At 38.4% G+C, this 25,248-nt stretch overlaps 1 protein-coding gene across 1 annotated transcript; it reads left to right on the plus strand.

The window, feature by feature from the left end:
- Window positions 1-5,947: 5,947 nt before the first annotated feature.
- On the plus strand, window positions 5,948-8,043 carry LOC130139755 (receptor like protein 26-like). The gene has a single exon (XM_056317418.1). It carries the CDS (start codon window positions 6,701-6,703, stop codon window positions 7,931-7,933), a length of 1,233 nt encoding a protein of 410 aa, XP_056173393.1. The 5' UTR covers window positions 5,948-6,700; the 3' UTR covers window positions 7,934-8,043.
- The last annotated feature ends 17,205 nt before the right edge of the window (window positions 8,044-25,248 follow it).

Raw genomic sequence — 25,248 nt, forward strand, 5'->3', positions numbered from 1 at the left:
ATAGAAAAATGTTTAGTAAAATATTCAAGCTACATTCAAATTTAAAATAACTCTACGGAAAAATAACAAGAGAGTTCCCTCCTTCAGCTAGACTTATGTATGACAAGAACCCTCGATATTTTAGGACTCGGAACCTATCATTGTATTTCTTTTTTTCACAGAAAAACTAGAGAGAACCTTCTTTTTTTGTTATTATTTTTCCTTTACTTTTGATAAGGGAAAGGAAAATGTCAATCACACACACACAACATATACTGTCAGAAGAGATGGTTCACTTGTGGCACTATTTCGCCTGTTCCCACTTGGATCCAACATGTATTACCGGAGACTGTGACACCTATATATATGCCCGAAGAAACTTAAAAACACCATTTAGCTCTAGTCAAATATTTCCTACTAAAGTGGAGGATTAAATTTATTTGTTCTTTGGTAATAATTCTTTTCGGATCAAAACTCATCTACCAAAAATTATTCCATAAGTGAAAAGCGTATTTTTCTTAGAAAGCTATCGTGAGTTGCCGCATTTTTTTAGGCAAGTGAGTTGACGCATTTACATTGAAACAGCTAGTCTCCCCTTCCTTTTCTTTATTTAATATCTGTCGTTGAAGTTGCAAAAAATACAAATATTACAACTTTTGGTTGCGCTACGCAACTAGCCACCTTCAAATTGATCACGCCATCTATCCTTGTGTATCATAAACTATTCCAGCAGATCTTTTTTTTGGTCGAAATATTCCAGCAGATTCAAATGTGCAACGATTCCAACTCCTCAAAATCACAAGAACACAAGCAATTACTCCGTTGATGACCGGTTTATTCAAATTCTTGTTTTTGCCTGGCTAAATCACTATATAGCGGTAGGTATATAATGTGAACTTTACTGTTAACTTTTAGGTTCTTCTTGTTAAGATTTTTGAAAAAAAATAAAAAGGTGACGTTTTACTTTCTTGCTAAAAATTCAAATATTATTTAAATCTCACAATCATATAATGAAAGTTTCAAGTGCTTAATTTTAAATGAAGTCAAAATGCATTAACTGCCATATTTGAATAAAGTAAAATGTAAAATGTAAGTCATTCTAGTCACCCTCTAGTTTAATCTTTGGCTTTGTTCATCTTGTAAGGTTTAAATGGACTTTCATTTGATGTTGTACACTTCAATTTGACATACAAAAAATTATACATTATAACTAGAATGAGACCCGTTTCTTGCACGGGACATAATGACTTAAGAAAATGAACCAATAACATTTAATGTACTTATTTCTTGTGGGTTACTATGGTCATGCTACTTGATCTTAATCACTCTAAAAATTAATAAATTGAAAACCTTTTATTGCATAAACATCTCTAATATATCATATTAGAATTACTACTCCAACCATATTTATTAGATACCCGAGACTTGAGGACACAATGGTTGAGTACATAATTTATCTGCTTCGCGGATAAGGTTGACCAAGCATGCCGGCTCCTGGCTTGACCACATGAACACGGTGCACCTTACTAAACAAGATTGGACGTCGTTGAATTGGCTCATTCCCTGCTCTAAGTAGACAGCAAAACATCTCAACAAATGACATATTCTAAACATTCGGCCAAATTTCCTGACATTAGATTAATGTACTAATTAATCACACGGTATGATGGATAGATTGATTTCAAGAAGGCAGTCTCAAGTAACTGTAGATTGGCCAAGAGAATCTACGATTTAGTGTAGCATTGTTAGGCATTACGCGAGCAATCTTTGACCTCTTCTATCGTATTTTGTGCCTAGAAATTCATCAATGAGTGTGTTGGCTTATTATTCACTGTCTAGGACCAGAAATTTCATGGAATAATTGAATGAGAACATGGCTAATTCCATCTTTTTAATTAGGACTAGCTCTATCTTGGTCTATGTTTTAATCCTATGAATCTAGCTATTCTGATTCCTAATGACGAAGGCCCCACGCTTCTGATTCATCGAATCAAGATCAGGTTCGTTCCTTTTGTATGTCATATTGGACGAGAAATGTTACTGCTTTATTCGGTATTTGGTCATTTCTGTTGAATATGACACACAAAATTACTTCTATCAGTTCTATCGCTGAACATGAAGTTCAAAATTTACTCTTTATGATTCATTGATGATCGTCGACAATCGATTGCCAATTGTCGCTCTGGTCAATAAAGATTCAAAGACCAAGTCTTCAGAACCAGAGGACCTGAAAGTTGCATCTCCTAGACAAGACATCCTATGAAGAGTAAACTGTATTTACTTCACATATACTCTTTAGGTCCGGAGAATTATATATACTAGTATTGATACATTCAAGATTCATGTCAAAGAAGTACATTATTGTAGGACGTTTTGTATCATAGAGCTAATCCAAACTGGTTTCAATCTCAAATTCTGCAACAACTTACCAACATTTATTTGACTCAAATATATGTTGATAAGTCATTATAAAAGTCGATAATTTTCAAACGATCAATTAAGTGTTGATAAGTGACTCAAATTTGGAACCTAAAATTAGTGCGTAACTTAATAGGAAAAAAAGTTAGTAATTACCTTAAATTAAAGTTTGACAATTTGATAAACGAGTTGGGAACTTTAAAAGGTTGTCCAAAAGTAAATATTGGCAAGTCATTGTAAAAGTTAGTAATTTCAAAAGGACCTTTGATACAAGCTGTGTGGCCAATTCGAGACGTTTTGATTTTGCCATAAAATTGAAGCTAAACTAGACTCTCTGGTGGAAGGAAAAAGAAAGTTGCCGGAAATGCCGATTAAGATTTCTTGATTATAACGTGAGACGATTCCATAACTGCTAATCCTAATCTTTGGTGATTGTTGATCTTGATTGTATGCTTGAGTTGATGGGACAGGGACCGCCACCCCTTAGGACCGCTTGGTTTTTTGTCTGACTTACATAAAATATATATCGTGATTTGTGAAATCGTGGGAAAAGTGCCAAAAAAGTCCCAAACCTTTTGCATTAATGCCAATTTAGTCATAAACCTTTTTTTTGTGCCAATTCAGTCCTAAACCTTTTGCATTGGTGCCAATTCAATCCTAAACCTTTTGCATTTGTGCCAATTTAGTCCTAAATTTTTTTTTGTGCCAATTAAATCCTAAACCTTTTAAATTGGTGCCAATTCAGTCCTAAACCTTTTGTTTTTATGCTAATTTAGTCATTCTGGTCAATTTTGACTGGAATTTGCCGACGTGGATGCCTGCCGGCCGACCACCGACGCCGACGTGGACAACTTTAATAATATTTTTTTGAATTTTTATTTTTTTCCTCTTTTTTTCTTTTTTTTTCCACTTTTTTTTGTTATCTCCCTCCTTCCTCTGGCCAGTCGCCGGTCTCGCGACCGGCCAGAGGCCAGAGGCCGGCGAGCTCGACCTCGCCGGCCATTGGCGAGGGTGAGGCTCGACCTCGCCGGCCACTGGCGAGGGTGGCCTCACCTGGCGAGGGCGAGGCTCGACCTCGCCAGATCCGGCGAGGTCGGGCCTCGCCATGGTCGGGCGAGGCTTGACCTCGCCTGATCTGGCGAGGTCGCTAGATTAGGCTCGACCTCACCAGATCCGGCGAGGTCGGGCCTCGCCCGACCATGGCGAGGTTCGAGCCCTCGTCGAAGGCCGCGGCGAGGGCGAGCCTCGCCATGGTCGGGCAAGGCCCGACCTCATCGGATCTGGCGAGGTCGCTGGGCGAGGCTCGAGCCCTCGCCGGATCCGGCGAGGTCGGGCCTCGCCATGGTCGAGCGAGGCCCGACCTCGCCGGATCTAGCGAGGTCGCTAGGTGAGGCTCGACCTCGCCAGATCCGGCGAGGTCGGGCCTCGCTCGACCATGGTGAGGCTCGCCCTCGCTGCGGTCTCCGGCGAGGGCTCGAGCCTCGCCATGGTCGGGCGAGGCCCGACCTCGCCGGATCTGGCGAGGTTGAGCCTCGCCTAATCACGGCGAGGCTCGCCCTCGTCGGGTGAGGCCGCCCTCGCCAATGGCTGGCGAGGTCAAGCTCGCCGGCCTCTAGCCGGTCGCCGGACCGGCAACCGGCCAGAGGAAGGAGGGAGGGACAAAAAAAAAAGTGAAAAAAAAAGAAAAAAAGGAAAAAAAAAAATTCAAAAAAATATTAAAATATTATTAAAGTTGTCCACGTCTGCGCCGGTGACTGGCCGCCGGCTGGCAAGCGTCCACGTCGGCAAATTCCGGTCAAAATTGGGCGGAAGGACTAAATTGGCACAAAAACAAAAAGTTTAGAACTGAATTGGCACCAATTTAAAAGGTTTGGGACTGAATTGGCACCAAAAAAAGGTTTAGGACTAAATTGGCACCAATGCAAAAGGTTTAGGACTAAATTGGCACTAATGCAAAAAGTTTAGGACTTTTTAGACACTTTTCCCGTGAAATCGTCGGATGAAATTTTTATATCTCACCTTCAGAGCTAGATACTGGAGTTTACTTTATGTCGCCTCTTCTAAACCATGTTCTTAAATCCTCCACTGAATTCTTTCCTCATTAAAGATTTGACATTTAACATTCATTTGCCAAATAGTATGAATTCATTCTAGAAACTAAGACAAGAAACGACAACTAAATAACAGTCCTTCATTTTATCTGATTAAAGTTCAAGGACTAACGGTAATGGCATTAGTCTGGCATTAGATGCCGAAGTTTTGAATAACCCGAGAAAGTGCATGCCCTATAGAAACTAAGCAATGAGTAATAACTAGTCGAAAAGAATCGAAAAAAGGAGAATGAGAGGTTGTATTAGATAATGTTGAGGCATGCATTTTGAGCTAGTTGGTGAAGTAGCTAGTGGGAGTTAATACTAGCGACCCCATCAAAGGTCCTAAAGGATGAAGAAAGCAAAAAAGATATCGATGGTTGATTTTCCGAGTGCAATCAGTTAAATCTACTTTTGTAGTAAGGCAAGAGCTGATCCAGATGCGACAATTGCGAACATGATTGCAATGGCGAAAAGAACCATGAGAACAATTTCAAGCACGACTTAGAATCGGTTCTTGAAGAGTTGCGCCCGGCGACGACATATAATGGGTATGACTATTATTACTTCTTGCCTTTAGAGCCTCAGAGCATTTGCTATGGCCACAGTCTTTGCAGTGGGGTACTCTTGCCTATAGATTGCACAACATGCTTGGATTATTGTAGGAAACTTTTAGGTGGTGGTAAATGCTTCGAGAGTATTGGTGCACAAGTCCAACTTCGGGATTTTAGAATGAGGTATGAGAAATATCCATTGTCAAATTGAATATTTGTCACATCTGTCTACAAAATAAGAAATTTTTGTGAAATATATACATGTGTGTATTCATTGCGTTCTCCTCAATTGTAACGTGCCTGAATAAATTATTATTTCAAAAGCAGAAATAAGGGTTGATTCATACTTGTCATGATACCAAAAAATTGTTATACGTGAAATCTCAAATCTTGGCATTAGGAATGTGAATCTGTCGTCCGATTAAGGTTATTTTATTGAGCAAGAATCATCACGCACCGAGTTATAAATGACAAGAATTTCTCCACTATCTTATAGTGTCAGCTGGTTCCACCACATTAGTAGGACAGAAGGGCAACAATTTCGGTTAAGATCTTTTGCGATATTTCTGTTTATTCTTGCCTTGGGAGTAACTCTTCTTGTACTATCCATAATATATAGAAATGACACCATCGTAAAGGCATCGATATCCCATATTTCACTAGTTAATAAAAGCTTTCACAGAAATCATCCACAGAATAATCAACTCCAGATTCTTTCATTTTCATGCGAAGATCATTTAATGCTAAGTCCAAAAGTACTACTGAGGACACCAAATTTGGAAATAAACTTGTTACCTAGTCAATATGTTTTCTAATATTTGTCATCGTACTTTCTGAATTTTAGAGTCACCGAAGCTTGAAGAGTTGCGGTTGCCTTTTTGCAACCTGATCAAGTTCCCATATTTCTTGAATTCATTAAAAAGATTAACACAATTAGACCTCAGTTCCAACAGGATTAGTGGAGAGATCCCGATATGGTTTTGGGGAGTAAGCCAAGATACATTGGAAATCTTAGATCTTTCTGATAACCTTCTGGAGGGAGGTATTTGGCAATTGTACTGGAAGCTATTATTAAAGATTGTCCTTGATAAAAACTCATTCCAAGGACCACTCTTTTTACCTCCACCTTCTACTTTTTACTTTTCTGCCTCTGACAATGGTTTCTTCGGTGAGATCCCCACTTCAATTTGCCAATTGAGCTCACTCAGATTTTTACATTTGTCTAACAATAATCTCTCTGGGAATGTGCCACCATGTTTAGGTAATATAACCAATCTCACATATCTAGTCCTGGGCATCAACAAATTACAAGGACCATGACCGCGCGCTCTAGTGAAATGAGTGAACTTACAATTCCTAGATCTCAGTCACAATGAGTTCAGTGATATCTTCCCGCATTGGCTAGAAGCACCGCAACTAATGTCCCTTGATTTGCGGTCCAACAAATTTTATGGTAGGATCAACCTCACTACCTTTGGACTCTCCTTCCCTCCTCTTGAATCTTTATTTATTTCCAGCAACAATTTTACTGGGTGATGGCCTACAAATATTTTCTCAAACACCTCATTGTATGCAATAGATTTGTCCAACAACAAGTTTGAAGGCCCAATTCTACTTATATCTCCTGTCACATATTATTATTCCATTGCAAGTAATACGATGACAGGAAAGATCCCTTCTTTGTTATGCAATGCCACCGAGCTCAAGATCATCAACTTGTCTTACAACACCTTAACCGGTAGTTTGCCTCAATGCTTAACAAATTTTAGCACCGGTCTATCAGTGTTGAACTTGCGAATGAATCACCTTGATGGTACAATTCCTCAATCATTTTGTTCGAGAAATAGCTTGACGACTCTCGACTTGCGTCGAAATCTGTTTGAAGGCACATTGCCCCGATCCCTTGTCAAATGTAAACATTTGGAAGTTTTGGATCTCAATGACAACCATATAGAGGATACGTTCCCGAGATGGTTGGGAACACTTTGGGAATTAAAAGTTCTCATTTTGAGGTCCAACAATTTTAAGGATCTTTTGAATATTCCTAGGGGAGCTCACCTATTTCCCAAGTTACATATTTTGGACCTCTCCAACAACAACTTTGGTGGTCCTTTGCCAGCCACCTTGATAATGAACCTTAAAGCGATGATGAATGGAGAAATTGGCCCAGACAAATCGTTGTACATGGCATGGTCTTTTGAAAGATTATGGAGAAGGACGTCATATGAAAATTCCATGACTGTGGCCATAAAAGGGCAAGAGATTGAGCGAGTGAAGATCTTGACCTTCTTCACAATCATTGATTTGTCGTGCAACTCATTCCAAGGGGATATCCCGGAAGTTATTGGAAATCTTCAATCTCTCATAGGGCTCAACCTATCTCATAACCACCTTACAGGTTCCATCCCTCTAAGTCTAGGGAACTTGACTGATCTTGAATGGCTTGATCTATCTTCAAACAAGCTTGGTGGGGGAATTCCTAGAGTACTAGGAGATTTGGCATACCTTGGATACTTGGACCTCTCCAAGAACCAACTCACGAGACGCATACCTCAAGACAAGCACTTGAGCACATTTTCAAGCGAATCATTTGGTGGTAATTCAGGCTTATGTGGAACTCCATTGCCAAAAGCATGCCTTGGCTATGTTCAACCTCCTCCACCATCATCCTCATCAAGTTTCGACTGCAAAGGGCATGAGAGTTGGTTCAAACAAAAAGCAGTGTGGATGGGTTATGCATCTGGAATCGTAATTGGGATTTCTATAGCATATATTGCATTTGAATCCAAAAGGCCCAAATGGCTCTCGCGAGGTGTGAAAATGCTCGAGAGAAGAGCAGTCGAGTGGATGGAAAAGCCAAAACGGAAGGCCATCAAATTTCATGGACAATGAAATTGTTTGAGAAGTTGTCTCTTTAAACCGTGCAATGTAGATTCAGTGAATAAAGATGTCACCAGACTAGCTTGAAATGTCATTTCCCTTGTGGAGTCTGGTTCCTAATGTATTCCCTTCTTGTTTCTTGGTGCAGTTGTATATCAATTAGATTGAGAAGATGAACAATTATATTTAATTTGCTAAGCACACATAGCTTTAAGAAAAAAATATTAAAAAAAACATAAAATTGAAGCCAGTACCATTAACCTTTACAAATATCATTTTCAATCTTCCTGTGTGCATGGCTTTTATTTATCCATGAAGAATTAGAAGTGAAGGCTGGCGTTGACCCATTAGCCAAAGTTGTTATGAAATTAATTTGTCGAGGAAATATGCCCTGAAAAATCAACACTAAAATCATTGAAGTTGCAGGTAAGTAGTAGATTGTGGACTGGAAGCTAGTATACATTGTCTTTGATAGAGAACACTGGGTCAAGAGGAACAGAGAAATGTCCAGGGAATTATTCAAAGAATCTTCATATTCCAAAAAATTTTACTAAAAAATAACAAAAGAAGGTGCCCTCCCGAATAATTAAATGTCCAAATTCAAAGTATTTTGTCTACCATATGGTCATGGCCATTGCCATCATGTCTTTATCAACGTTCACATTCTGCCCTTAGATTGTCTCATGGATAAAAGATGCTAAAACAGACTTGACTAATATGCCTTCAATGACAGCAAACAAAGACTTCCTTGCCGTGTATTTTGTGGTATGATTGGACGACAACGGAAAAAATTCACCAATAAAATCCAAGCTTTTAGATCCATATATCAATACTCATTTTACATCGATGTCCTGAAGACCACTCCGCCGTCTTTCATGCATTCATCGAAGGAGGAAATCCTATGTCCCATAGAAGTTCCACGCCCAAGTAACCCCACCAAGACAATCAAGAAAACCAAATTTGTGGCCCCAGTAATTGTCATTTCAAGAAGACCTTGACTTCTTAGTATTTATAATTAAGTGTACCGCTGTCCTAGAGCAAAAAATAATGGAATTCTACGACGTCCTGTGTCATTTCTTTGCCCTTTCTGCGCAATTTGTGGACGTTTCTCTGTTGCAGGTCAGTAGTAGATTGTGCACTGGAAGCTAGTATACATTGTCTTTGATAGAGAACACTGTGTCAAGTGGAACAGAGAAATGTCCAGGGAATTATTCAAAGTATCTTCAAATTCCAAAAAAATATACTAAATAATAACTAAAAATGTTGCCCTCCCAAATAATTAAATGTCCAAATTCAAAGTATTTCGTCTACGGTACGGTCATGGCCATTGCCATCATGTCTTTATCAATGTTAACATTCTGCCCTTAGATTGTCTCATGGATAAAAGATGCTAAAATAGACTTGATTAATATGCCTTCAGTAACAGCAAACAAAGACTTCCTTGCCGTGTATTTTGTGGCAAGATTGGACGACAACGGAAAAAACTCACCAATAAAATCCAAGTTATGAGATCAGTCTATCAATACTCATTTTACATCGATGTCCTGATGACCACTCCGCCGTCTTTTATGCATTCATCGAAGGAAGAAATTCTATGTCCCAAAGAAGTTCCACGCTCAAGTAACCCCACCAAGACAATCAAGAAAACCAAATTTGTGGCCCCAGTAATTGTCATTTCAAGAAGACCTTGACTTCTTAGTATTTATAACTAAGTGCACCGCTGTCCTAGAGCAAAAAATAATGGAATTCTACCATGTCCTGTGTCATTTCTTTGCCCTTTCTGCGCAATTTTGCGACGACAAGTGCCAAAGTGTCCCCACACCTGGAATCCGTCAATGCCGTTGGATCAAAACACTTGGAGTCCAGACAACGAGTTTCAGCCAAGATGTATACGGCCCTGCTGATAAAGGGAATGGGAGATGGGGCCAGAGAGTACCAGATTTGGGATTTAATTCCTGTGAGTATCGCCACGTATGTATATAGAAGAAAGGAATGAGGGAAAAACAAAAGACAAGAGTTTCGTACACAAAAAAACACAAAATTCTGGTCTGACGAGAAAAAGGAAAGAGAAGTGCAGGCGTCCCCTTTCTGTTGGTCATCCTTTCACGACCATCAAAAGGACCATTTTCAAAAGCTATATATAATTTTGCTTGCACTGGCGAATGTTGAAAAATCTGATACTCCCCGTCTAACCGTAATTGAATGTTCCAAGTGGCTAATCATAGCACACGTGTCAGGATGTTTGCGTTGTGTTGACTTAGGGGAGTGGGGTCAACGCGGTGGCGGAGATGTAGTGAGTTAAGTGGTGTATCGTGTTGGAGGATGGAATTGTGCGACTTGATCTAATGCGCTTTTAGAACAGCTAACACATGTTATGAGCCCACCACCAATAGACCTTTTAGAGAAGACTTGCGTCCATGACTTCGCAGTTTTAGAAGGGCTACGTAAGTTTGAAGCACTCCTCCTCCACCACTTCAACTCCCTCGCATGCAAAATTGCAATGTGGGGTGGCACCAAGTCCTCGGCCTCCCTTTTTCCTACATTCCTCCCTACCCTTTGCCTCGCCCTCCTGACGAGCGAGATGCCTTGCTCCACTTTAAGAATTCCTTCATGCTTGATAGCTAGTCGTCCGACTATATTTGTGATAGGTTTGCCAAGGTCACCTCTTATCCAAGGACAAAACTCATGGAATAAGGGCGTAGACTGCAGCTCATGAGACAGTGTCGCTTTCAATGATGTCACTGGTAACGTCATTCATCTCAATCTTACTTGCAGTTGGTGTGGCGACCTCCCTCGAGGTGAACCATCAAAGGAAAGCTAATGAATTATTAAGCAAACACTTAATGCGGACTCATTTCAATCGCAACTTTAGGGTTTTGATTTAATCATACAAATCAATTCATTTTAAAGTTGCTACTAATCTAATTTGGTTCAATTGTAAACTTTACTTCTACGGGCTAGGGACTTTATGGATATGGATACTTGGTTACACTAGAAAACTTTAATGTTTTTTCGGTATATTTTCTCTTTATTTCAAAAAAATGTTTTGAGAGCAGTCTTGATCAATTTTACTCTTAGACCATTAAGATGTGTGATCCTACATCTGCCCAAACAATAATTTAACACTCAATGATTAAATCGATAAATAAATTGCTTAAGGCGATAGAAAACCTTAATGTGGTAAGAAAATCAAAAGCAAAGCCTAATTATTGTCCAATTCTCCAAATATTTTGGAGAATGTTAAATAAAGACCAAACAATGTATGCATGACCTAAATATGATCCCTAAATGCATTGTCTATTAATTTTTTTTATTTTTCTTTTTACTTGATAATAGTTTGTCGTAAGAAGTCCGAAGCATAGAATAAGAATTGATGATGAGACACGCTGAGGTCACAAGACTATATATTTGTGGGATTCCACAAAATAGGACCATATACGTAATTATAAAATAAAACAGTGCATAATAACTGGTCTTAGCTTCATATGCGCCACAACCTATTTTTAGATCGTATAAATTTGTGGGATTCCACAAAATATTCATTCGAGACTTGCCAAGTTCAAATGTTTAGATAAATTCATGTTGCACATGCCTTGTTTATGAAATACTTTTGCTTGATGCCTTCAGCTGAAGGTTGCATATAATTATTCATATAATGACCCGGTCCAACAAGGATGGAGAGTGATCGTTGGGCCAAGAGGGCTCGGACAATGAGTAATTCCCGGCAGGTGTGTAGGATGCGAATGAGGCAGAAATGAACCGAATTGCGCACCGAATATGAGAAGAACATTCATAGATTATATATCTAAAACTGAGGGATAATTACCAAAAATAAGTCATAAGCCAATTGTTTGAATGTCAATTCAGTCATGAACCTTTCATTTTGCTAATTTAGTCATAAATCTTTTGACAATTTGCCAATGTAGTCCTTCGGATTAATTTTGGCCGAAAATCAATAATGTAGAGAAAAAAATGAATAAAAAATAAAAAGTAGAGAACCTTCTTTTTTTTAAAATTAATTTTCCGTTTCTTTTGATAAAGAAAACACCTTGATATTTAGGGCCCAATTAGTTTGTCCAAAATCATTGAAGAAAATGTCAAGAACACACACAACAGATGGAGGAAATGTCTTGCAACTTACCAACAACAGCAATTTTCACACTAACTTGCCAAAATTTATTTTAATTACAAAATGCTTGAATTCACAAACTCTTATATGGAAATATCAAATAAAAATACCAAGAACATACCTTGCCTTTCACCCAATGAACACTATGTAACTCTACTTCCAAAAATACCTAATACATACCTAAAGGTTTACCTTTGGAGACCATTTTGCACCTTGCATCAATTATGATTGCTTCCTATTTACGAAAATTTCATTGTCTTTTCAAAAATGACCATCCCCAATCTCAAATTTTCACACCCACCCAAAACGCTCAAAGCCCATTGAAAACTAACCCATCCAAACATGCTAAAAAAAGTCTGCGAGGAGGGGCAATTTGATCTTTTCAATGTAGGGCTTATTTGTTTATAGGTATTTGAATAGCATTTGCAAAAAATACAGGCATGTAAAAATAGTCATTGGGTCAAAAGTGACGTATGTATTTTACGTTTTCCCCAATTACGAACCAATATTAGAGCAACTCACAACTTTTGTTATCTTAAATTACCCATTAATTTTGGATTATCAATTTTTATTTGAGTACCTACCAACAGATGCCCATATAACCAGTCTTAATGAATGAATCCGCCATGGAATAAATCCCTTAAGGATCAACACTAGGCATTCCATTCTCCCACTCTAAATTTTTGTCGAATTTGCAGGTGAATAGTAGATTTTTGGACTTGTGCCTATCATCACCTGGTTTGCCATGGTAAACAGGGTATTAAAGATTCAAAGTTATCATCACCTCATAAATTGACTGCCCTCTTCATTATAAATTATCCGAATTTTTTCACCAGATAGTGATGACCAGAATCAAGCATATCTTTAAAATGAAAAATGCCTTCATAGACTTGACTTATGTGCCTTTAAAAAACAGCGAAGATATTCTCACCGCGTGTACACAGAACAATTGATAATGACATTGCAAGAAAAAAATCACTAATAAAATCCAACTTATTAGCACCAATTTGTCAATGCCGTTTTAGATCGGATGCTGTAAAAACTCCTCCGCTGTTTTATTTGCATTCAGCCTTGGATGATATTCTATGGCACTAAGAATTTTCCACACTCAAGTATCCCCACCGAGACCATCAAGAAAACGAAATTTGTGACCCATGTAATGTCCATCTTAACTTCGTGCACCGCTGACTTTTCTTTTGCCTTTCTGCGAGGTAACCGTATACTAGGGATGTGCAAAAAAATCGGGAACCGCCTGGACCACCCAGAACCGGACCAGACCGGTTCGAAACCGGCGGTTCTCATGAGAACCGGTCCGGTTCCCGGTTCTAATTTACTAGAACTTGTGAGTATTGGTCTGGTTCCCAGTTCTAGGCGTGAAACCGCCCACTCAGACCGGACTGGTAATATATATGCATATATATAATTTTTAAGAAAAATTTCAACCAAAAAAAAAAAAGAAAACATTTTTAGAAAAATGAAAACCATAAAATACCTAATTTGAAGTTCGACTCTCAATTCTCATCAACTCATGGCTGCGCCTCTAGTTGTTCATCACCTCCCTTTCTAACTCTCGATCACCTCCAATTGCGTGAAACTTAGTGGGACCGGTTCCACAGACCTACCCGGGAACCGGACCGAACCGGCGGTCCAGTTCCCAGGTGGTTCCCGATTCCAATTTCTCGGAACTGGTGCTTAGTGGGCGGTTCCCGATTCCAATTTCTCGGAACCGGTGCTTAGTGGGCGGTTCTCGGTTTCATATTGGAACCGCCCGCCTGGATCATGCTCACCCCTACCGTATACTAGGTGACAAGCACTTTGTTAGACTTAAAAGATATTTTACCACTTTATCTTATATTCGACAATAATCTAACTTTGAGAAATATTAGTCTCAAGTACTCTTGTATTGTACATGTTTAGACGTGATCCAAATATATATGCTGGGGGCTTTCACATTGCTATGGGTTTTTAATTTGGTAGCATTTCTTCATAAGTAGAACAACTCAGTTTAAAATGTACTTTCTTTTGTGACTAATTAAATCTTTTTATTCTAGATTTGAAAATCAAAAAATAAAATATGCAAGTTTACGTTGTCAAAAACAAATATGCTCAGAAGAAGATGAAAATGAAAATAATTATTCAAACTCCACTTAATCTGAAATTGAGTACTTACAAATATAATATTGATAAAATATTTTTTTAACTAAACGGTATAATTTCTTTAGTTCAATCAAATATCTTTTACAAACAATGAAATATAAATGAAAATAATCTTATCTAAAACCCCACTTAATTCGAAATCAACTTATAAAAAACAGAAAAGTACGACGTCCATAAGCTTTAATTTATTTTAAAATTTAGATGGTAATAAGGAGATACGATCTCCAGTTCTAATTTATAGGACGAGTTTTGTATGTCCAATTCGACTAAGTGTTTTTATTGTTTTTTTCTACACTCAACGGTTAACAACCCAAATAAAATACATGTGAAAAGAAACGGCAAAAGGACACCAGAAGTGCCATAACTTGTGTATGGCGATCACTTTGGTGCCATAACTTTTTTTCGGATCACTTTGGTGCCAAGTCGGAGGAAAACAGATCACTTTAGTGACTCCGGCCAAAAAGTTGACCTGGCATTTATATTTAAAAAAAATGGTCTGACTTGTATACGTGGAAATTATGTGGCTTTTTTTCGAATTTTTTAATTTTTAGAAAAATAAAAAAAAAGTTGCAGCAGCGGCGAGGGAGCCCTCGCCGCTGCTGCCGCCAACCCACCACCGCCGGGAAGGGCCGGCGGTGGTGGGGAAAGTGGTCGGCGAGGGCTGGATCCGGCGAGGTGAGACCTCGCCGTCGCGACCCGGGCGATGGCGAGGTCTGGCCTCGCCTCGCCCGGCAAGGCGACGGCGAGGTCTCGCCTCGGCCGGCGAAGGCGAGGCCGGACCTCGCCGTCACACTGGGTCGCGACAGGCGAGGTCTCGCCTCGCCGGATCCGGCCCTCGCCGACCACTGCCCCCACCACCGCCGGCCCTTCCCGACGGTGGTGGGTTGGCGGCAGCAGTGGCGAGGGCTCCCTCGCCACTGCTACAAGTTTTTTTTTTTTAAATTTATTTATTTATTTATTTAATATAATTTAATTTTTTTAAAAAAAAGTACACGTCAGCGGGCTAAACGGCGTCGTTTTTGGTTTTTAATGCTGACTGGACCTCTCCGGCGAGCCGTGTCAGCGCCACATCGGATTTCCGGCGAGCCACGTCAGCATTAGCACTAAAATGATCGTTTTTCAAAAAAGTTGGCACCAAAGTGATTCGAAAAAAAGTTATGGCACTAAAGTGATCGCCGTACACAAGTTATGTCACTTCTAGTGTCCTTTTGCCGAAAAGAAACAGACACTAATATCAAATTAATGGGATACTTCATCCAAGGCTATGCAAGTTGCCTCCTGCAAGAACGCACACTTTCGGTAGTAATTAGGGGAAGAAAAACAAAAATATTCCCCAACCTGCAAGGCAAATAGAAGTCGTCTTATTGGAGATGATGGGAGGAGAAGAAATTGGAAGGCTGTGTGACCCCAACGATAGACCTTTCAGAGAAGACTTGTGTTGATAATCTGGCTTATTAGAAGACTGAATTTAGTATAAGTTGAAGCACTCTCTCCCACCACTTAACTCACTCTGCATGTTAAGCTGCAAAATGGGGTGGAATCAAATCCTCAGCTTCCTCTGTTTCCTCTTTTTCTTACATTCCTCCCTTCCCTTTGCCTCGACCCTTTGCCCTCTTGACCAGCGTGATGCCTTACTCCTTTTTAAGAATTCCTTCCTGCTTGATAGCATGGCGTCCTGCTTCAGTTGTGATGAGGATTTTTATTACCCGGTCACATCTTATCCAAAGACAAACTCATGGAACATGGGCGATGATTGCTCTTCGTGGGACGGTGTCACTTGCGACGATGTCACCGGTAACGTCATTGTTCTCGGTCTTTCTTGCAGTTGGCTTCGTGGCGCTCTCCATTCCAATAGCTCCCTCCTTCTCCTTCACCATCTTTGGATCCTCAACCTTTCTGGTAATAACTTTGTTGGCTCACAAATTTTGCCTAATCTGAATGTATTTGCGAAAATGACTTATCTAAATCTCTCTCGCTCCCACTTTTCTAGTACAGTTCCTAGTGAGATCTCTCATCTCTCCAAGCTTGTGTCACTTGATCTCTCTTACAATTATGATGAATCAAACTCATTCTCTTCCCTTATATTGGAAAATCCGATCTTCACAATGCTTGTTCAAAATCTAGCAGCTATGAGAATTCTTGTTCTTGATGAGGTAGACATGTCCATGGTTTCACCAATGTCCTTTGTAAATCTCTCTTCTTCTTTGACATATTTAAGTGTTTTTGCATGTTCTTTAGGAGGGATATTTCCAGATATTGTTTTTCGATTATCAAGCCTTACTACTCTCTATCTACATTCCAATTTCCACATGTCCGGGATTCTTCCCAATTCCAATTGGACAGGTCCTCTTGTGTACTTGTCTCTCAACAGTACGAGCTTTTCAGGAGAACTATCTGATTCAATTGGCAACATGAAGAGATTAATATTATTAGGTCTTAGTGATTGTAGATTCATAGGACACATCCCATCGTCATTGTGGAATCTCAAGCAACTCCAAGTTCTATATCTAGCTGGGAATAACTTTAGTGGGGTTGTAGAGTTTGAAAAATTTACAAAGTTTAAAAATCTCCAAATGCTTATTGTTTCCCTAGAACTAAATCTAACCTACAATACACTGAAGTATACATTCCCGAAACTTGAAGTTTTGGGGTTGTCATCTTGCAACTTGACCAAGTTCCCCTATTTCTTGAGTTCATTAAAAAGATTAACACGCTTAGACCTCTCTTCCAATAGGATTAGTGGAGAGATTCCCCCTTATATTTGCCAATTGAGTTCACTCCATTATCTTTTTTTGTATAATAACAGTCTCTCTGGGAATATGCCATCATGTTTTGGTGATATGACCAATCTCTTTCATCTACATTTGAGCGACAATAAATTACAAGGCCATTACCGCGCTCCGTAGTCAAATGTATGAACTTATTGATACTAGTTCTCAGTGATAATGAGTTCAATGATATATTCCCACATTGGCTAGAAGCACCGCAACTGCATGCTGTTGATTTACGTGCCAACAGATTTCATGGTAGTATCAACCGCACTACCTTTGGACTCTCCTTCCCTATTCTTAAGTATTTATTAATTTCCTACAATGGTTTTACTGGACAGTGGCCCACAAAGGTTTTCTTAAACACCTCATTGGCTGTATTAAAGTTGTCCCACAACAAGTTTCAAGGGCCAATTCCACTTCCATCTCCCTTCACATTTTATTATTGCATTGCAAACAACAATTTAACAGGAAAGATCTCTTCTCTGATATGCAATACCACTAAGCTTGAGCACCTCGACTTCTCCAACAATAGCTTAACAGGTAGCTTGCCTCGATGCTTAACAAATTTTAGCATCAATTTGTCAATTTTGAACTTGTGAATGAATCGCCTTGAGGGCACAATTCCTCAATCATTTTTCTTGGAGAAATAGCTTGTCGACTCTTGATTTGAGTCAAAATCGGTTAGAAGGCACATTGTCGCTGTCCCTTGTCAAATGTAAATATCTAGAAATTTTGGATCTCGGTGACAATTAGATAGAGGATAGGTTCCCGAGATGGTTGGGAACACTCCCAGAACTAAAAGTTCTCGTTTTGAGGTCCAACAATTTTAAAGATATTTTGAATTTACCCAAGGAAGCTCACCTCTTTCCTAAGTTACACATTTTGGACCTCTCCAACAACAACATTTGTGGTCCTTTGCCAGTCAATTTGATAATGAACCTTAAAGCCATGATGAATGAAGAAAATGGGCAAAACAAATCATTATATATGACACGGTTTTTCCGAAGGGCGATTGGATATGAAAATTCTATCACTGTGAGCATAAAGGGGCAGATTGAACTATTGGAGATCTTGACTGTCTTCACAATTATTGATCTATCGCACAACTCTTTCCAAGGGGATATCCCAGGAGTTATTGGACATCTTCATTATCTCATAGGGCTCAACCTTTCTTATAATTACCTTACCAGTTCCATCCTTGTGACTTTAGGGAAGTTGACTAATCTTGAATGGCTTGATCTTTTTTGGAACAAGATTGGTGGGGTAATTCCTAAAAAAATTGGGAGATTTGGCATCTCTTGGGTACTTAAACCTCTCGAAAAATCAACTCACTGGCCGAATTCCTCAAGATAAGCAATTGAGTACATTTTCAAGAGACTCGTTTGGTGGGAATCTAGGTTTATCTGGAGCTCCGTTGCCAAAAGCTTGCCCTGGCGATGCTCAACCTCCTTCGCCATCATCCTCGTCAAGTTTTGACCAGAAAGGGCATGAGAGCTTGATCAAACATAAAATAGTGTGGATAGGTTATGCATCCTGAATTGTGATTGGGATTTCCGTAGCGTACATTACATGTGATATAGGAAGGCCCAAATGGCTTGCGCGAGGTGTCAGAGTGCTGGAGAGAAGAGCAACAGAGTGGATGGAGAAGCCAAAGCGGAAGGCCATCAAGTTTCTTGGTCAATGAAATTGTTTGAAGAGTTGTCTCTTTCAACTATGCAATGTAATTTCAATGAATAAAGATGTCACTAGAGTAGCTTAAAATGTCATTTCCTTATGAAGGCTTGTTTCTAATGTCTTCTCTTCTTGTTTCTTGGTGCAATTATATATCGGTTAAATTAAGAAGATAAATAATAGATTATGATAAGCACAGAGCTTTAAAAAAATAAGAAGCAAAAGACAAAAAATTGGATATAATGCCACTGATCTCTGCAAATATCTTTTCCATCTTCCCGAGAACATAGCTTTTATTTGTTCATTAAGAATTAAAAGTCAAGACTAGCATTTCACCAAGAGGGAGCCCAAGTCCGAGCTTGTTAACAGATCCAATTGGACCCACCTTCACTCAAAATTTTAAGCCAATGAGTTATGCGTCAACTAGGATATATTAACTGCTCTACACCACATTAATTCTCCGATATGGGATTTTTCTAGCACAACTTATACATGTATACTAACAATCTCCCCCTCACGCTTTAGCTCAGTTAGGTTTGCTACCCCTTAATTCAGGTAATCCTTCTATATATATAAAGTCTTTCTTCAGACTGAATTATAAGGTTTGCCACCGAGCTTGCATTGTTACACCACAGCGCCCACCGCCTGATAATTATGGCCAACTTCATCCACCAAACACCGAAACTCCATCAATCGACCATGGCTCTAATCCATTTTCTTGGGACCACGCTGCAAAAACCTAATATCTTTCGCCTGGGGATATTACCAAGAGGGAGCCCAAGTCTAAGTCTGTTAACATTTCCAGTTGGATCCACTTTCACTCCAAAGCTTAAGCTAATGAGTTTTGGATCAATTATGATATATTAACTGCTTTATACCGTACCAATTCTCCGATGTGAAATTTTTCTAACACAACTCACACGTGCATCTTAACATTAATAAATCAATTTACCGAGAAAATATGTCCTGAAGAACCAGTTAATTCTTTGAAGTTGGGGGTGAGTAATAGATTGTGGACCGGAAGCTAAGCTATTATACATTGCGTTTGATGGAGAACATAAGTCAAAGTGGAACAGAAAAATGTTCAGCGAAATGTTCAAATTACATTCCAATTCCAAATAACTCTACTGAAAAATAACAAAAGGGAGTTCCCTCCTTCTGCTTGACTAATGAATGAATGACATGAACCCCCGAATTTTTATGACTCGGAACCTATATTCACTTTTTCCGAAGAAGTGGAGAGAACCTTCTGTTTTTTTTTTTTTAATTAGTTTGTGCAAAATGAGTGAAGAAAATGCAAAGCACACACACCATAGGTGGACGGACGGAATGTCTTGTATACCGTCAAAGGAGAGATGCTTCACTTGGATCCATATATGTATTGTCTGAGAATGAAATGAACGGGTGGTTCTAGTTGAGTTCTTCCCTCGTACGCAAACTTATCTTACTGGGCAAATATTTCCTACTAACGTGGAGGTTTAAATTAGTTTTTTTTTAAATAACTCTCGCTCACCAAAATCTTTCCCAAAGAGAAAAACTTTTTTTTTTTAGATATTTATAACGAGTTGACGCATTTAAATTTGAAACTGAAACAACTATTCTCCCCCTCCTTTTCTTGAAATAATTTCCAATATTGAATTCTTGAACCACTCAGAAAATTGGCACATCGGACCTATTCCTCGGGAAGGCAACTCAAACACATTCAAGAGCGACTCGTTTGTGGGTAATCCTGGATTAGACGGATTTCCAATTGCCAGAGACATGCACAAACAGTTCACCAGAAATTGCACCGGTAACCACCCTTCAGGAAAATGATAGAGCATGGAGGCTGGTTTTGATGGGTGATGGGCATGGAATTGTAGTTGGACTCTATCTAGGATACATTATTCACGAATTTAGAAAACTTGAATGGCTTGTGGTATTGTTTGCAAGCAGAGGAGCTAAAATGAGAGAGAAGTCGAGGAGGAATGCTCGTATATCCTATCAAAGAAGAGAATCTCCACCGTTTTTGATTGCATCGCAAGATGAAGAATGAGTCTGCGGAACTGCCATGGGCCGATGATATGCCTATTATTTTGGCCTTTTTCATTAGTTAAGTGCAGTCTCATCCAAATGCACAAAGTCAGGTCCAATATTCCTCATTCGCTGGACTTTGAAATCCTTAGTTAACCGTATGGCTAAATTTTATTGTTGGAAAGCAAACCTATGAACTTATCCAATGGGAAAGTTGTTAGTGATCTGCCCTAGGAATCAATCAAGGTTGATACTCTAATATTAATTGTGGATTAGGTTGTGTCGGAAAATCGACATTCACTATACTTAGGTAATCACAATGTCTTGCTAGAAACCGCTTATGACTTGTGGGCCAAAAAAGGGTTTTGAACACACTGCTAATGTTTAGTGAACCTACATGGTCGCACACAATAGCGAACTGAGTTAATATTTTTTGTGCGCCGGGATCTATTTATAATAAGAAGTAGATTTTAATTTATTCTCTATTTAACTTATCTACGTGGTCGTGCATGTTATGAAATAACGATTAAACGTATGATTGAAGGTGGACAGTTTGGAGGGCCCAAAATCGCTCAGCCTCACTTCTTTTAATTCACGTAGATAATGAAACTATATATATATATATATATATATATATATATATATATATATATATATATATATATATATAGCGTGTGGGTGATGAAAAACCCTAAGAGAAAAAAACGCCTCTAAGAGAATACGAAGAGAATCGTTCTCTGTTCAGAGATCTTTCAAAGAGTCTCGAAGATCAAAGGCGATCAGGAAAAGAAGTCCAAGATCTTTAGCTAGCACTTGGATCGTTGGAGACTTCCGTTCGTGTGTATGGATACCGGTAAAGGCGCAACACTTGGGGCGCTAATCCAGACACAATCGATCGTCAATTTACCTTCGATCTACAAAAGGTACGTGTCAAACTTCTGTTTAGATTTCAATATATGCATGGATCTTGTCTAGAGTTTCGATTTATAGATTCCGCTGCGTTTTTAGCACTTGAGAAACCCTACAAAAGTTTCCTCAGAGGATCCCGTACTTGGGATTTGGATCACGAATATATAAAGTTTATGGCATCGTTTGACAAATCAAATGCATAATGACATACCAAATCCATGTGCTACTGGCCTTACACTTCTGCGCTCAGGTCTTCCTTTGTAAAGTTTTGTTTACATTTAGCTCTATTGAAACAATCTCCATGCATTACTGACAAATAAGAAAAAAGGAAAAACATCAGCAGGAGATTTGATTAAAGTTCAACTGTTTGGAATTTGTTCCGGAACAAGTTGATTGACAAAGATAACAAAACGAACACAGAATTTTGAGACCTTGATTATTGAAAACTTGTCATCTTCATTGCTTGCATCTAAATCCCATACGCATACAATTACTAACAATCTGTCAATGAACTCTTGGAACATCATTAACATCGACTGTACGTACAATTATCCCTGTTGCAAAACAGATTACTTCGGTTCTTGATTGAGGTGACATAGTTATCTTAGATTAATGGCCGGTATCTTTTAACAATTTCTTTTTGCTTTTGCAGTTGGAATTTTGCATTAATTGTCTTCTACTCTTCTCTTGATCTGCATTCCAAGGGTTGTCGAGGAATACATTTATAATTCTCAGAAGAGACTTCTAGAAAACAAGTCCTCATCATTCGCACAGCTCGTACAAGATAAGAGTATACAAAGAGGTCCAATTCTACTAACAGGAATCAACTGAAACACGGCAAGATTGGATGAATCAATTCTCTTTATAATGACAGAAGTGATGGGCCTCTTGTCTTGTTCGAGATGGTATTCTTGCGCAGCGCTTTTTAAAAAACATGCATTGGCGAGTTCCTGTTAGAACAGACACCTGATCAAAGCCCGAGCCCCAGTTTCTATAAATTCAAAAAAAATCTGAATAATAGATTCAAAGATATTTACAGACCCTTTATTAAATTTAAGCATATTAGAGATTCAAAATATACACATAATTCATAGTTTTCTTACCGGAACAAAATTCATAAATAACCACTCTCTTCATAATGGATATATCCAAATTTATCTATTAGTTAGTGATGACCAAAGTCACACATATTTTTGAAATGGAGAATGACACCATAAACTTAAAAAATATGCCTTTCAAGAAAGCGGAGAAGATTTCCGCGTCGTGTATACGTAGAACAAACACATTCCATGATTGATATCATGTTGCAAAAAAAAAATCACAAATGAAATCCAACTTATTAGTACCAATTTGTCTTTTATGCATTCAGCCAAGGAAAAAATTCTTTGGCAGCAAGAATTTTCCACACCCAAGTGATCGAGCGAAGACAATCAAGAAAACCAAATCCGTGACCGCAGTATTGTCATTTCAAGAAGACCTTGACTTCTTAGTGCGCAACTGTCCCACAGCCATTGCTCTCGAGCAAAACAACATGGAATCCAACCAGACCATGTGTCTTTTCTTTTCCCTATCCACGCAGTTGTAGCGGTAGAATATTTTATAAGCACTTTATTAAACATAAGCATATTTTATTGCTTTATCCAAAATTCTACGATCATTGAACTTTGAGAAATATCAATCTCAATCACTCTTGTATTGTACATGTTTAGACGTGATCCAAATAATCAAATTGTTTTTAGAGTGAAGTGTCAACTTTCTAAGGTTTTATTTGCTCTTATACTTGACGAAATGACATGGGTAGTTGATTAGGCAGCCTTTCTTCATAAGGAGAACAACTCATTTTTAAGTCTATTTCTCTTTTGTGGCTAATTAAATCTTGTTAATTCTAGAAAAATCTGAAAGGCTGCGTTCTCAAAAACAATTATGTTTTTATACTCCACTTAATTCAAAATTGAGTAACAAAATAGATCGATACAATTTTTCATCTAAATGTATTTTCTCTTCAATTCAATTAAATATCTTTTACTAAGAATGAAATAAAATTGAGAATAATTTTATCTAAAATCCAATTAATTTGAAATTAACTTATAATAAACAGATAAGTGGAAAGTCCATAAGTTTTAATTTATTTTAAAAACTAGATGGTGGATAATGAAAAGTGGTCTCAACTTCAAAATTATAGACCACGTTTTATATGTACAATACGACAAGTGTTTTTGTTGGTATTTTCAACACTAATGGTTAACAACCCAAATATAAGAGCTTTCGTAGAAGACTTGCGTTGATTACTTGGCTTATTAGAAGACTTACGTTAATATAAGTTGAAGCACTCTTTGTTGAGTACTTACCAGCAGAAGCCCATTGAGACCATGGAAATACATCCCTTAAGAATTAGCATTAGACATTCCATCATCCCTCTTTAAATTTTTGTTGAACTTGCAGGTGAATAGTAGATCTTGAACTTGTACCTACCTCACACATGTTTTGCCATATCAAACCGGGTGTTGGAGCTTCAAAGTTATCTTACTAAAAAATATTCATAAATGACTACCATCTTCACAATAAATTTTTCACATTTGTCTATTAAATAGTAATGACCAGAGCCACGTATAGACTTGACTAATATGCCTTTCAAGAAAAGAGGACAAGACTTCCATATCGTGTATACGTAGAACAATCGTGTTCCATGCTTGATTTGACATTGCAAGAAAAGATCACCAATAAAACCCAACTTAATAGTACCAATTTGTGTATGCCCATTTGGAATGGATGCCCTGAAAACTCCTCCGCTGGCTTTTTTGCATCCAGCTAATGAAGAAATTCTTTGGCACCATGAATTTTCCACACCCAAGTAAACCCCACGAAGACAATAATTTCAAATTTGTGACCCCAGTATTATCATTTCAAGAAGACTTCGACTTCTTAGCACTTATGATTAAGTGCACCGCCGTCCTAGGGCCATGTGCTCAAGCAGAAAACATGGGATTCTATCATATCCTGTGTCTATTCTTTTCCCTTTCCGCGTGACCGCAAAATATTTGACAAGCACTTTATTAAAATTGAAGATGTTTTATTACTCTACATTAAATTCCACAATAATTTAACTTTGAGAAATTTTAATGTCAAGTACACTTGTATTATACAAGTTTAGACGTGATCCAAATATATATAAGATGTACCAAAAAATTGAAAGGTTGCTTTGTTAAAAAAAATATGTTTAGAGTAAGTCATTCTAGACACCCTCTACCATATCTTTGGAAAAAATGCCACCACAGACATATTTTTTCTAGACAAGGAGAGAAGACTTTGGCATCGTGTATATATATGTTAAACAATCACATTCTAGGCTGGATGTGATATTGCAAAAAAAAATCACCAATAAAATCCAAATTATTAGCACCCGTTTGTCAATGCACATTTCGAATGGGTGCCCTGAAAACTCCTCCGTTGTCTTTTGTGCATTCAGCCAGGGAAGAAATTATATGGCAGTAAGAATTTTCCACACTCAAGGAACCCCACCATGACAATCAAGAGCACAATTCCCCATAGATGTTACTATATGAAAACTTTGACTCGTTAGCATTTATAATAAAGTTGCACCGCTATCCTACGGCAATTTTTATTTTATGTCTTATTTCTAACTCTCCTCACTCTCTAACTTTTACTTTGCCTCTTGC

Source organism: Syzygium oleosum, unplaced genomic scaffold (assembly GCF_021117445.2).
Source record: "Syzygium oleosum isolate NSW1041296 unplaced genomic scaffold, Sole_v2.1 Sole_v2.13, whole genome shotgun sequence".
NCBI lineage: Eukaryota > Viridiplantae > Streptophyta > Magnoliopsida > Myrtales > Myrtaceae > Syzygium > Syzygium oleosum.

Bases quoted from the DNA above. Each gene is read 5' to 3' on its own strand.
- LOC130139755 (XM_056317418.1), top strand. From the start codon at position 6,701: ATGACAGGAAAGATCCCTTCTTTGTTATGCAATGCCACCGAGCTCAAG.